Below are 14,872 nucleotides of genomic sequence, written 5' to 3' on the forward strand. Positions count from 1 at the left end.
GGCATTGACTGGGGATAGTATGACAATTCTAGTACCAAAAGGAATCAATATATACATGATTCCACAGATGATGGAAATCTGGAGGAACATGCACAAAATGCTGGAGTAACTGAGCAGATCAGGTGGCATCTATGGAGATGAATAAACAGGTGATGTTTCAGCCCGGAAAGGCAGTAAAGTTAGATGCTTTAAATCATTTCAACTGGATTTCATACCTGGACCAATTTTCTTGAGGTTCTTTAACACTTCATTTTTTGGTTGAGACCTTAGTATTGCCAGCAAGGTCCACTTGTACTTCCCTAGCCAAATTGCCCTTGATCTGCTCCAGTCTCTCTATTGGCTAGGCAGTTCCAGGATTTAACCCCAGCAATAATGAAGGAGTGTTGTGATATTTTCAAGTCAAAATGATGTGCAAACTGGTGGGGGTGGTGTTTCTGGGCACCTGCTACCTTTCTACTTGGCGTTGAGGAAGGGGGTTGGTAGGTGGAGTTGGAGTAGCCGATGTAAGTAACTGTTGTAGATGATCAAGGAGCAACTTCATCAGCCATATGCTGTACATTAATTAGGGATTTGCTGTGGTGTGTTCGTGTGAGGTGGAACAAAAGATGACATTGAGCAATATGTTCATCAGTGAATTTCTTGCCTTGTGATGGAATGATGCATGAAAGCAGTTGAAGGTGCTTGGGCCTTAGGTACTGCCCTGAGCACTCCTGCAGTGATGTTCTGATCTGGGATAATTGACCATCAATGTCTACCGTTTCTGTGTTTTCTGATCTAGATTTCAGTTGATGCTGTAGTTGGTCAAATTGAACTGAGGTGTTGAAGATAGCCCCTCATGCCTTGTCTCTGGAAATTAACTCTTGTTATACTGAGATCCAGAGGCATGTGGTCCTGGGGTTGGTGAATAGGATATTGGTGACTAAGTGTCACTTGTTAGCTAAACTGCTGGGCTGATTGAGTGTGAATCTGGCCAGATTCAATTTATCTGGCTTTGTATGAAATGGGCATAACTGGACAATATTCAACATTGTTAGGGGGATGTCAGTGTTATAACAGTCTCAGATGCATTGGCTTGGGATGCTACTGTATCTGTGGCCTTGGTCTTTATTATAGTGTAGAATAGTGGTTAGAGCATCACTTTACCACACCATCTGTAAGATCAGAGTTTAATTCCTCCACTCACTGTTGGGAGTTTGTAGATTCTCCCTGTGACCACATGGGTTTCCTCTGGATGCTCAGGTTCCTCCCACATTGCAGAGCGTATGGTTAGCAATAGTGAGTTATGGGCATGCTATGTTGGCACCGGAAGATTGGCAACACTTGTGAGAAGCCCAGCACAATCATCACCGATTTTTGATCTGATGTAGTCAACACATTTTTCTGTATATTTTATTGCACATGTGACAAACAGCATTACTACACTGGAATACATTCTTGTCCCAGAGCTTGCACATCTTCCTCTGTGCTTAGCTGTTCCTTGGTATTTGTTGGAATGAATTGGGTTGGCTTCATCAGGATCGCAGAATGTATCATTTATTTGACATTTCAGTCTTAGAGTGGTGGTGGTAAATACTTCAGATTATGCAGTGCTTTGCCACCACAGAGGAAGGTAGGTTCTTGCTGATGCCATCTCCTGCTTATCAACTGTTTAATTGTTTACCCCGATTCACACTATGGGTCTGGTAAGACTTTGATCAAATTCTTAGTTATGAGATTGTTGAAGCTTGTCTATTGCATGCTGTTTTATATTGTGCATTCCCACATGCCTTGGGGGTGGCATTAGGGACCTTAGGGCTATCAGAGTGTACAGATGCCCAAGTTAAGTCACAGAAGGAATGGATTATTTCTCAAACTACCCATCCACCTCCCGTGGCCTCCGCCTGCCCATAATTGGGCTTACTAGTCACTTTAACACTGCAGCAGTGGAGGGGCAGTAAGTCCTGACCAACTACCTCCGAAGAGGAAGAGTCCTGTATTTCAGCTCCCTCAGGTTATCATGTTATTTTTGGGTATGTCTGGGCTGCTCCCAGCAAGATTTTTCTGCGTGCCTCATTGAACAATGCTTGATCCCTTAGTTTGATAGTAACGGTTGAATGAGGAATGCACCAAGTCTTGAGATTACGGATTGTGGTTGCATACATTTCTGCTGCTACTGATGAGTTTGGTAGCACAGAAATGGGCATCTCTAGCCCACCAAGCTCATGCCTTTGCTCTTTAGTTTCAGAGTCAAGCTGTCACTTGCAAAATTTCTTCTCTACAATGCCAAGACTGGGTATTTTTGTCCACATGAGCACACTGTCTACGAGTTTTGTTTTGAGTGTTACTGTAAACAATACAGAAAGCTATTGGGCTTTTACATTCTTCCTTCTCTAAGGGGAACAAGGCGGGAACCCTAAAAGCTAAGTTCCTTTCCAATGTTTTATCGTGGAAGTTGAACTAAACCTGGAAAATGGTTGATTAGTATAGACTTTGTATTGTCTTTATCTTATGAAGAATAAAGGGGTTGAATTAATTTTTAAAAATGTGGTTTGTATCAGTTATGGATAAACATTCAAGTAATTTCTTATTTTCCTTATACAGACTTCGGGGATGGTTTCCTCATGTATAATTAAAAATGCTATTATAAGTGATCTCAGTACAATTTCATCAGCAAGTATCCAAAGTTTGAATATGTGAGTCAAGAATATGGTACCTTCGTAATTATACTGTTGGATTAGTTATCCTGAGGCCAGGGTTAATGCAGGATTCAGAATCAGAAGAAGCTCATATCCCGTCATGGCAGATGGTGAATATAAAATCAAGTTATTAAATTGAGAACAAAACAGAGTATGAATAATAGTGATTGTGAAACAACTGAATGGTTTTAAAATCCTGTTTGAATGGCCAATGCTACTGCCCATCTCCAACATTTTCTTTTCAGGTTATTGAGCATAGATTTCTGAAAGGGGAATAATATTTGCAAACCTACTTGAATTTTTATTGAGGCATGTAATGATCGATGAGAGAACCTTGTTGAGGTGGTGTATATAGATTTTAAGAAGGCCTTTTGAGGTTAACATGCATAATTTCAGACTATGGCATAGAAGAGTGTAGCAGAGGAAAATGCCATTTGTACTACAATATCTGTGCTTAACCTGATACCAAATCTCATCTGCTTTAATCTCTCCTGTATCTTTTTGATAGTTTCCACCCTTCCTGTAATGGGGTGACCAAATGTGCATGCAGTATTTCAAATGCAGCCTAAACAGCATTTAGATGGAGTAAGGAAGTCATATCGCAGTTAATGCCCAATGCCATGAGCAATGAAGAGAAACATGCACCATGTCTTCACTTGTGTAGGCACTTTCATTGAGTTATGAACCTCAAGATCCCTAAATATATCAATGCTTTTAAAGATCTTGCCATTCACTATACTTTCCTATTGCATTTGATCTACTAAGCCAACACCTTGTACTTCCTCAGATAAAACACCAAATGTAATTTCTCTGCCTATATCTTTCTGATCTATATTCTGCTGTGTTGTTTGACAGCCCCTCTACACTGTCTACAACTCCCCCAAACTTTGTGTCATCTGCAAGCTTACCCACTCATCTTTATTTTCATTATATATTACAAGCAAAAGGCACCAGCACCAATATCTGTGGAACACCACTGCCCATGGTGGTGTGGAGGCTAACTTGACACACAGCTTGTGTGTTGGAGCTCAAAGTTCAATTCTGATGCTGTCTTTAAGAAGCTTGTATGTGCTTCCCGTAGATGTGGGTTTCCTCCATGTGTTTTCTCCCATATTCTAATGATGTGCGGGTTAGAGGTTTATTGGTCATGATAAATTGTCCTGTGATTAGGCCAGGATTAAATAAGGTTGCTGGGTGGTGCTGCTCGTTGGACTGCAAAGGCCTGCTCTGCACTAATCTGTATCTCTAAATAAATATAGCTGTATTGAGTTCAGCATAGAAGACCAAAGGCAGGGGTGGAGTGATGTTACTTATTTATTTCTGACTGAAATGTTTGCTCCTTCCACAGATGCTGCCTGCCTTGTTGAGTTCCTCTAACCTTTTATGCATGTAGCATTTCTAAAAGATTCCTAGATTTTTAACTGATGTTTCATGTCTTGTAACCTAACCTTTTAATAGTGATTCCGTGCATTTGTTTTCTGTAGAAAGCTCTTTGAGGCTGTTCCTTAAACAAATATGCTTTCAACTGAGTTGAAAAGAAACCATTTGTGTTTATTGTTTGAATGCAGGTCAGCTGATTCCACGCTGGACAGGCTGCCGTATCACTGCGGTCTTTGTGAGCACATTAATTCCCATGTGGTCTGATTCTACAATGACTGGCACAACTTGTGCAACAGTTTTAAGAGGAACATAACCAAGAAGTGTTGCAATATGATTATAAGGAGTTTGTTTGTCAATAAGTTCCCTGTTTTGATTCTTAATTACATCAGGTGGTGTGTTAAATTTGCTGAGTTGGTTCTGTTTGGCATCATCTAATCACCAGCCAGTCTTCATAGTCCTTTGTAGTAAACTTTCATTAAAGTAATACATGCTGAAAAATTAATTCTGCTCATGGCAATGTAGTGTTTTAAACAAAAGCAATTCTGCTGATGCTGTAAGTCCGCAGGGCAGGCAGCATCTATGGAGGGGGAATAAACGGTTGACATTTTGGGCCAAGACATTTCATCAGGACTGAAGAAGCGTCTCAGCCTGGAATGTCAACTGTTATTTCCCTGTGTAGTTGGTGCCTGGCATGCTCAGTTCCTTCAGCGTTTTGTGTGTGTATTGCAAAGCAACCTTGTTTCTGTCAGTGTGGCATTAGTCCTTCTTCAGCACTATTAGTGCATAGTTCAAAGATTCTGCACTGTTGAATTGGGAGTTTCCCCACTTTCCCCACTTTGTTGAAGTCGAGAACCTTGCTTGGATTGGTCAGAGTCATTAAGAGAACAGTTGGTCCACAATTTTGAGAGTTTCCTTTTCTCTTCTGAGAAAGCCATCATTGCCAATCAGTTGTGCTGATCCAGAACTTTGACTATTCTATGTTTGATTCGGATGTTTTAGGTCCAAACTTCTTTGGAGGTCAAGAATGGGGCATAAAACTTGGTTATTAAGCATTATAGGAGTGAAATGAGGGAAAAGAAAATGGAGCATGTGAGAGAGAGAAAAAGGCTCTAGTTACAGAGAAAAGTAGACAAGAGACTGATATAACATGGTCTGATCCTCTTGTACCAGTTTGCAAATTCCACTAAATTTCCATAGATAACAGTTGACCAGTAAGATGGCCCCTATTGAAGTAATGCGATACCCACCACTGAAACCAAGAGGTCTTTAGTGACTGCAACCATTCTTTTAAAAAACACTGAACATTGATATAGGTAATTATACAAAAATACAAGCATAAAAAAAGTTAAACTACAGGGAAAATATGAATAGTGCAGTCCAACCCAACTTCTGTAATTGTTCCACAAACACAAGAAAACATGAAGATAACAACAAAACACACAAAATGCTGGTAGAACACTGCAGGCTAGGCAGCATCTATAGGGAGAAGTGCTGTCGACGTTTTGGGCCGAGACCCTTCGTCAGGACTAACCCAAAGGAAAGATAGTAAGAGATTTGAAAGTAGTGGGGGGAGGGGGAAATGCAAAATGATAGGAGAAGACTGGAGAGGGTGGGATGAAGCTAAGAGCTGGAAAGGTGATTGGCGAAAGTGATACAGAGCTGGAGAAGGGAAAGGATCATGGGTCTGGAGGCCTCAGGAGAAAGAAAGGAGGTGGGGGGGGGGAGTACCAGAGGGAGATGGAGAACAGGCAAACAACTAAATATGTCAGGGATGGGGTAAGAAGAGGAGGGGGGGCATTAATGGAATTTAGAGAAGTCAATGTTCATGCCATCAGGTTGGAGGCTACCCAGCCGGTATATAAGGTGTTATTCCTCCAACCTGAGTTTGGATTCATTTTGACAGTAGAGGAGGGTGAAGATGCTGGAAATCCAAAGCAATGAACACAAAATGCTGGAGGAACTCAGGACTGATGAAGGGTCTCGGTCCGAAATGATGACTGTACTCTTTTCCATGGATGCTGCCTGGCCTACAGAACTCCTCCAGCATTTTGTGTGTGTCTCACATGGTCGCTCAACACCAGCTCCACAGCAAAGAAAGCCCAGCAGCGTCTCTACTTTTTGCGAAGGCTGAGTAAAATCCATCTCCCACCCCCATCTTCGTCACATTCTACAAGGGTTGTATTGAGAGCATCCTGAGCAACTGCATCACTGCCTGGTTCGGAAATTGTACCAACTCGGATCGCAAGACCTTGCAGCGGATAGTGAGGTCAGCTGAGAAGATCATCGGGGTCTCTCTTTCCGCCATCACGGACATTTACACTACATGCTGCATCCGCAAAGGAAACAGCATTATTAAGGACCCCATGCACCCATCATACAATCTCTTCTCCCTCCTGCCATCTGGGAAAAGGCTCCAAAGCACTCGGGCTCTTACGACCAGACTATATAACAGTTTCTTCCCCCAAGCTATCAGACTCCTCAATACCCAAAGCCTGGACTGACACCTTGCGCTATTGTCCTGTTTATTATTTATTGTAATGTTGGTATTGCTTTTGTGCACTTTATGCAGTCCCGTGTAGGTCTGTAGTCTAGTATAGCTTTCTCTTTTATTATTACGCAGTTCAGTCTAGTTTTTTGTACTGTGTCATGTAAACCATGGTCCTGAAAAACATTGTCTCATTTTTACTATGCTCTGTACCAGCAGTTAAGGTCAAAATGACAATAAAAGTTGACTTGTGTTGATCTGTAATTGTTGATACTTTCTACTGTCCAAGGTGATGCTCTTGATTTACTTCGTTTGTATTGTTTCTCTGGCTGAAAAATCAAAATAATGTAGAAGCTGGAAATCAAAAATAAAAAAAATATGTTGCATATACTCAGCAGGATAAGTAGGGTTTATGGAGGGAGAAAAAAGGTTAATATCAATGAAGTCATCCACTTGAAATGCTAACTGCTTCTACTCAATATTAACAGCATGCGTTGTCCCATTTCCATGGACAAAATGAGTTGTTAAGCAGGCGAATCCATTCTGTCTTTTCCACCTGTTCTTCCTTGTATTGTTTCCTGTGTTGGCTGAAATTGATAAGAACATCCTCTTTATTGATTGGTAGAACTGAGTACCGCACAATGTGAATACAATGTATTAGAAACATTTTCACACTGGTTGCTTGTCAGTGTTTGTGTAATTTATCATTGATTCTATTGCCAAATTTCTTTAGATGAATTTTTAATCTTTGATTTATGATTTAATCCTTTTTGGAGTGGTAATAAGAAACTGTTGCCTCTGTCCCAACAGCTTGGAAACAGGATAGATAAAAATAGTGGTCCATAGTATTGTTTATGGATTGAGCATAATGTCAAACACAACACACCCATTTTCAAATCATCATTGTTAAACAACTGTCCTTCAGGTTTTGACTGTAAACTGTCGGTATGAATGTGCTTTGTAGCAGATAGATCTGGGCATTAATGTTTCTGGAAGTTGAATAGTCAATATTTCCGGCTGAACTTTCCATTGGAAAAAGTTGTCAAAAGGCACTCCTTAAATTATCAGCACCTTTTGAAAGAAATTGGAAAATGGGTATGTTCCTTTTCACAGAGTAATATAGTATGATGCAGTTTGTCAGTTTCCTCGGCAGGAATTCATTGGTGGCAGATTATTCTTCATTCAGAGTTGCAAAGGTCAGCACTGCAAACAGCTGCTGCTATTACGTGCATCATAATCAGCTTTTTGTTTTGTACTGGTTCCAATTGCAGTGACAAATGAGTTACTTGAATCTGCTCTTGTTGCCTTGATGTGTCGTTAATGACTAAAAGGGTGTATCTGAAATCTGTAATCTGAAATCCTCTAAAACAGGATTTCCCAACCTGGGGTCCATGGACCTCCCAATTAATGGTAGGGGTCCATACCATAAAAAAGGTAGGGAACCCTTGCTCTAAACAATTTTGAGTTAATTCCTGCATCTTGCCTATTCATAATCAGGCTCTCATAATGGCATGGATAACTTCACTCACCTCAACTCTAAACCTGTCCGTCTCTGTCTGTCTTTGTTTCTATCTTTTTTATTTTCACTACTTTTGCACAATAGTTGTTTTTCAGTCTTTAGGTATAGTTTTTCATAAATTCTATGGTACTTTATTTTCCTGTAAATGCATGTAAGAAAATGGATCTCAAGGTAGTACATGGCGACACATACCTACTTTGATAATTTATTTTGATTGTCCTTAAATCACGTCAAGTGACTGGGTTGGTAAGCAATGTAAACAAACCAGTTTAAAAGCTCTCTTGTGTTAGACTGAAAGAGCACCTAAGTGTTTGATTCTGGTTAACTGGCCTGTCTTGCTTAGAGCAGAGCACTTTACTCTTTAAATGAGTGTAAACATGTTGTTTGTGGCCTTTAATGTTCACAGGTCTGAGGGTGAAAGGTTCATTCTCTGTCTGTTCTGTGCCATGCCACCTTTTCTTGCTCGGTGATGGAGATTTTTCTGAGTACCAGCCAGTGAATAGTAAGTCGGCTAGGTGGTTGAGAATGAACGGTGAAGTGGAGGTAGATTTTTTTTAAAGTATTAGACAAACCGAATCCTTCTGCCAGCATGATTATTTGTGTTGTGAATTGATTTAACATTTTTTTGTTAAAAAAGAATGCAAAGAATTAGTTGATCGGTAACTTGTCTACCGTGCCACTGCATTTGCATGTGACATACTGAAAAATTACTTCAATTTCAGTTCTTCAAGTTTCAGTTAAACACTAACAAAAATCCATGAATTCTGCATTCGACATGGAGGAAAATGGAATCAAGTTATGAAATGGTTCAAATTACTTTGTTAATTTTTGCAAATAAAGTAATAATTCTGGAAGAGACTCCTGTTACAACAAGTGCAGTGGATTCCATTTAACTGGGCCATTAGTTAATTAGGGCAGCCACTTACTTGGGACAAGTATTAAAGAACAAAGCTAATTGAGAAAATAGCCAGGATTTCCTTCCTTTATTTGGGACATAATGCTTATTTGTAGAAGACTGTTGCCAAGCAATTTCTATCTAGTGACAGTCACATGCACTTGCATGGCTATTAGATATTTTCCCCTGCCTGGAGCAAACAGTTTTTAAATGGTGTCAGTTGTGTGTGCTTGTTCAAAATGCAGCGGTTTTTGTCACTGATAGTTGGCAAGAAATAGCAGTAAGACAATTCAGAACAGTTTTGCTGACTGTGGTGTCAAGCATTTGGGCTTGGGGATGCCAGAAATGGCTAGGAGTGAAAATGAAACTATTTCACTACTTCTAATTGGGAATTATGAAGAATTTGAAGGTATTTCATGTTAAAAGTTACAACGAAAATGAAGATTTGTCAAAAGGATTGTATGGAGGTAGTCTATTACCTGCACAGATTTTGTTCAATTACAAGAATTGTATTAAAGTACTGTAGTAGTATTGAATGTTCTGTTTGCTTCTGTTTTTCTTTTAAATACGTTATTTATTATTCAGATAAATGGTAGTTTGTATTTTTATACCCTTTTAACTATTTTTATGAAACTTTGGCTAACTGGGCCAAAATGTACTGGTTCTGATGTGCCCAAATTAACTGGAATTCAGGCTTGAACTTCTGCAGTGAGAGTGAGAAATTTGCACAAGGGCATTGGAAGATACTTTGCCAACAGAGAGATTTCCATTTAATTAAAGGGAAATTGATCAGTCCAATATATGTGCTACTGACCCTTATTGCTATTGTGCTATTAATTTGCCTTGTGCTTCAGTGCAGGCTGCCCTCTTTTGACTAATGTATGACTGAGTGTAAAATATATTTATTCTTCAGATAAATATACCAATCTTCATCCCTGGGGAGAGATTATTTTGTTCTTTTGTGATAAAGCACTACAGTCATAGGCTGAATATCGAAAAAGATTTGCTTTATTGTCACATGTACATCGAAACATAACGTGGTGTTTATGTCAATAACCAATAGTTCAAATATGTGCTGGGGGCAGCCTGCAAGTATTGCTATGCTTCTGGTGTTAGTTTAGCATGCCCTAATCTACATGTCTTTAGATTAGGTGAGGAAACCAGAGTAACTGAAGGAAACTCGCGCAGTCATGGGGTGAACGTACAAACTCCTTACAGACAGTAGCGGTATTGAACCCAGGTTGTCGGTGTTGTAATAGAGTTACGTTTATGCTGCCCACTTCAGCCTTTGGATAATTATTCTCTGGGTGACCAAGCTAACCCCGGTTTTGCTTTGATACTGGCTAAGGAAACAATTAGTTATACTTCAACACACAAAATGCTGAAAGAACTCAGCAGGTCAGGCAGCATTAGGTCAGTCCCGATGAAGAGCTTTGCCTTGATCTGTCAACTGTTACTTCATTTCCATAGATATTCCCTGGTGTGATAAGTTCCTTCAGCAATTTGTGTGTTACTTTAGATCTACAACATCTGCAGAATCTCGTGTTTATAGTTGCACTTCAAGTTATTACAAGTATAACTAAAAATCTTAAATAATTGAAAGAGAAGTGCTTTGCACAGTTGTGAAGATATGGTACCAGTTTTATTTTCAGCTTGTTTTTTGTGATGTCTTTGCCTCTCTTTGTCTATATTCAACATAAAAACAGATGTGTGATTCTAATTTGTCTGCTCATTTTAAAGGAATGTATCTTGTCTGGAATCATGTCAGTGAATGGGAAAAAGGTGCTCCATATGGACCAAAACTCTTACTATGGAGGAGAAAGTGCTTCAATAACACCTTTGGAGGAAGTAAGGAGTTTTATTTTATTTGTTTCTTTAAAAGGATATGTTGTAAGTTATATAATTTACCTGATATTTTCTATGTACTTAATAGTGTGTTGTGGCGACCCATTTCCTGGCACATCCGAACCGGCTCACAATTAGATAGCCTACGGGGGTTTGCGAGCACAGAGCTTTGGAGCCTCTGCGCCACGGGGGGCAGGTTGAGGGAGGCTTAAAAGTGAGGCTGAGGATTTCGAATAAAGTTTTTTCCTTCGACTGCAGTTACCGACTCCGTGTCATAATTTTAGCGCTGCGTGTAGCACACCGCTACAATTGGTGACCCCGACGGTCCAAACGATTTTTGGACCAGAAATGACCGACGCCGCCTCTGTTCATGCGGTTTTGTTGAAACTGCCGGGTTTCTGGACACAGCGCCCGAACCTATGGTTCCAGCAAGCCGAAGCCCAATTCCACGTTCGCCGGATCACCTCATAAGACACCCGCTACTACTATGTGGTGAGCTCCCTCGACCAGGACACAGCGGCCCAGGTCGCGGAGTTCGTACTGTCGCCCCCGGCAGACGGCAAGTACACGGAATTCAAAGCCCTGCTCCTCAGGACTTTCGGACTCTCACGGCGCGAGCGGGCTGCCCGTTTACTGCACCTGGATGGCTTGGGCGACAGACCTCCATCGGCTTTAATGAATGAGATGTTGTCTCTCTCCGACGGACACACACCCTGCCTCATGTTTGAGCAGGCATTCCTGGAGCAGCTGCCCGAGGACATACGCCTGCTGCTGTCCGACGCGGATTTCAGTGACCCCCGGAAGGTGGCAGCCCGGGCGGACTTGCTGTGGAACACCAAAAAGGTGAGCGGGGCATCCATCGCACAGATCTCCCAGCCACGCTCCCGGCAGCAAACTAGTCCAGGCCCGGCCGCAGAGCCCGCCAACCCCCGGCCCAATGAACACTGGTGCTTCTACCACCAGCAGTGGGGCGCAGAAGCCCGCCGTTGTCGCCTGCCCTGCAAGTTCCCGGGAAACGCCAGGGCCAGCCACCGCTGATGGCTACGGCGGCTGGCCATCGGGATAGCCTCCTGTATGTGTGGGATAGAAGGTCGGGACGCCAGTTTTTGGTTGATACTGGGGCTGAGATCAGCATTTTACCTCCGACGAGTCACGGCCCCAAGGGCCGTGAATGGCAGCACAGTAAGGACCTATGGCACCCGTCAGGTGCAGCTACAGTTCGGCTCCAGCCAGTTCACGTGGGACTTCACACTGGCCGCCGTAGCCCAACCGCTTCTGGGTGCGGATTTTTTGCAAGCTCACAGCCTACTGGTCGACCTGCCCAGGAAGAGACTGGTACACACCGAGACCTTTCAGACGTTCTCCCTGGGTGCAGCCCAGTAGCCAGCCCCTCACCTCGGCTCCATCACGCTGTCCGACAACGACTTCACCAGGGTCCTGGCGGATTTCCCATCGGTTCTGGCACCGCAGTTCACAGCGGCCATGCCCAGGCACGGCGTACAGCACCACATCCCGACCCAGGGACCACCCCTCCACGCCCACGCTCGGCGGCTTCCCCCGGACAAGCTCCGACTAGCAAAGGAGGAGTTCCAGAGGATGGAGTAATTGGGGATCATCCGGCAGCCCATGGGCCTCCCCCCTGCACATGGTGCCCAAAGCGACGGGAGGCTGGAGACCGTGCGGCGACTACCTGAACGAGGCTACCACACCGGACCGCTACCCTGTGCCGCACATTCAGGACTTTGCAGCAAACCTGCACGGCGCACGAATCTTCTCCAAGGTAGACCTCGTCCGAGGGTACCATCAAATCCCGATGCATCCTGACGACGTCCCCAAAACGGCTCCCATCACCCCGTTTGGCCTTTTCGATATCGAAATATCGTGGGCCCCCTGTCTATCGTGGACCGGTTCACAAGATGGCCAGAGGCGGTCCCGCTCACCGACACCACCTCCGAATCTTGCGCCCGAGCCCTGATCGCCACCTGGATATCTCGCTTTGGTGTACCGGCCCACATTACCTCCAACAGAGGCGCCTAGTTCACCTCCAGCCTGTGGTCAGCTATGGCCAGCCTTTTAGGGACTCAGCTGCACCACACCACTGCCTACCACCCACAGTCGAACGGGCTAGTGGAGCGTTTCCACCGTCACCTGAAGTCGGCCCTCATGGCCCGCCTGCGAGGAGCCAACTGGGCGGACGAGCTTCCCTGGGTCCTACTCGGCATCCGCACAGCGCCCAAGGACGACCTGCACGCCTCGTCGGCCGAGTTGGTATACGGCGCACCCCTGGTCGTCCCCGGGGAGTTCCTACCAGCCCCACAGGGGCAAGAGGAAGATCCTGCAGCAGTCCTGGGCAGACTACGCGAGAAGCTTGGTAACCTGGCCCCCATACCCACTTCACAGCACGGGCGGCACCCAACCTGCGTACCCAAAGACCTACAGAACTGTAAGTTTGTGTTTGTACGAAGGGGCGGGCATCGGCCACCGCTGCAGCGGCCATACGAGGGGCCGTTTATGGTGCTCCGGAACAATGGGTCCACGTTCGTGCTGGACGTTGGGGGGAAAGAGGAGGTTTTCACGGTGGACCGCCTCAAACTGGCCCATGTGGACCTGGCGCAACCGGCCGAATTTCTGGCACCTCGGCGCAGAGGCCGACCTCCCAAACAGGTTCTGACCCAGACTGTGGACGTTGGGGGGTGTATCGCCGGTTCTGTGGTGGGGGGTTATGTGGCGACCCATTTCCTGGCACATCCGAACCGGCTCACAATTAGATAGCCTACGGGGGTTTGCAAGCACAGAGCTTTGGAGCCTCTGCGACACGGGGGGCAGGTTGAGGGAGGCTTAAAAGTGAGGCTGAGGATTTCGAATAAAGTTTTTTCCTTCGACTGCAGTTACTGACTCCATGTCGTAATTTTAGCGCTGCGTGTAGCACACCGCTACAGTGTGTTCTTATTCAAACTGAAAGTTGCAAGGTAAAAAGTTTGAGCCTCTTATTCAAGAAAGGATGTGCTGGTATTGCAGAGGATCCAAAAAAGGTTTACAAGAATGATCCCAGGAATGAAAGAGTCAACGTACAAGGAGTGTTTGATTGCTCTGGGCCTATACTCACTGGAGTTTAGTAGACTGGGGGACAAGTGTGGGAATCTCATTGAAACCTAATGAATATTGAAAGGCCCAGAAAGAGTTGATGTGGAGAAGATGTTTCCTCTAGTGGGGGAGTCTAGGACCAGAGGGCATAGCCTCAGAATAGATTGGAGATGAGGAGGAATTCGAATTCGTTAGCTAGGACGTGGTGAATCTGTGGAATTCATAGCCTCAGACAGTTGTGGAAGCTAATTCATTGGGTATATTTAAAGCAGAGGTTGACATGTTATTTATTGGTAAGTGTGTGAAAGCTTTAGGGGAAATGGGGTTGAGAGGGATCATAAATCTCAGATTTATTATTATTTGTATTATGAGATTCTGTGGATGCGATAGACACCCAGATGGTGAGTTACCTTCCGGATGCCAGGGACATCTCAGATTGGGTCCACAGCATTCTAACAGGGGAGGGTGAACAGCTGGAAGCCTTGGAGCATATTGGCATGAACTAATTGGGTAGGAAAGCGGAGATCCTGAAGAGAGAATTTAGGGAGCTAGGTAGAAAACTGAAAAGCAGGACCTCCAGGGTAATAATCTTGGATTGTGCCATGCACCAGTGAGGGCAAGAATAGGATGATTTGGCTGATGAATGCATGGCTGAGGAACTAGTGTTGGGGGAAGGGTTTAAGATTTCTGAATCATTAGGATCTCTTCTGGATAAGAAATGAACTGTACAAGAAGGTTGGGTTACACTTGAACCTAAGGGGGAACCAATATTTTTGCGGTCAGATTTGCTAGAACTGTTGGGGAGGGGCTAAACTAATTTGGCTGGGGTTTAGAAAACAGTGATGGGGCTGAGGATGGGTCAATTGGCATAAAAACAGGCAGTGTGTAATGAGACTGTTAGGAAGGACAGGCAGGTGATGGGGCAAAATTGCAATTAGTGGGATAAATTGTAGTGTCACAGGACAAAATTGAAAAGGTAATGGGTACAG

The 14,872-nt window shown here is 43.8% G+C and overlaps 1 protein-coding gene across 1 annotated transcript in view; it reads left to right on the forward strand.

Annotated features, from left to right (window-relative positions):
• The window catches only part of LOC132377722 (rab GDP dissociation inhibitor alpha-like), a 65,255-nt gene that overhangs the window by 2,148 nt on the left and 48,235 nt on the right, over positions 1 to 14,872 (forward strand). Inside the window, exon 2 of the mRNA XM_059943986.1 lies at positions 10,695 to 10,802. Coding sequence (XP_059799969.1) covers positions 10,695 to 10,802 — 108 coding nt within the window. The remainder of the gene's footprint in view (positions 1 to 10,694; positions 10,803 to 14,872) is intronic.

The sequence above is a fragment of the Hypanus sabinus genome, chromosome 19 (assembly GCF_030144855.1).
Source record: "Hypanus sabinus isolate sHypSab1 chromosome 19, sHypSab1.hap1, whole genome shotgun sequence".
Classification (NCBI taxonomy): domain Eukaryota; kingdom Metazoa; phylum Chordata; class Chondrichthyes; order Myliobatiformes; family Dasyatidae; genus Hypanus; species Hypanus sabinus.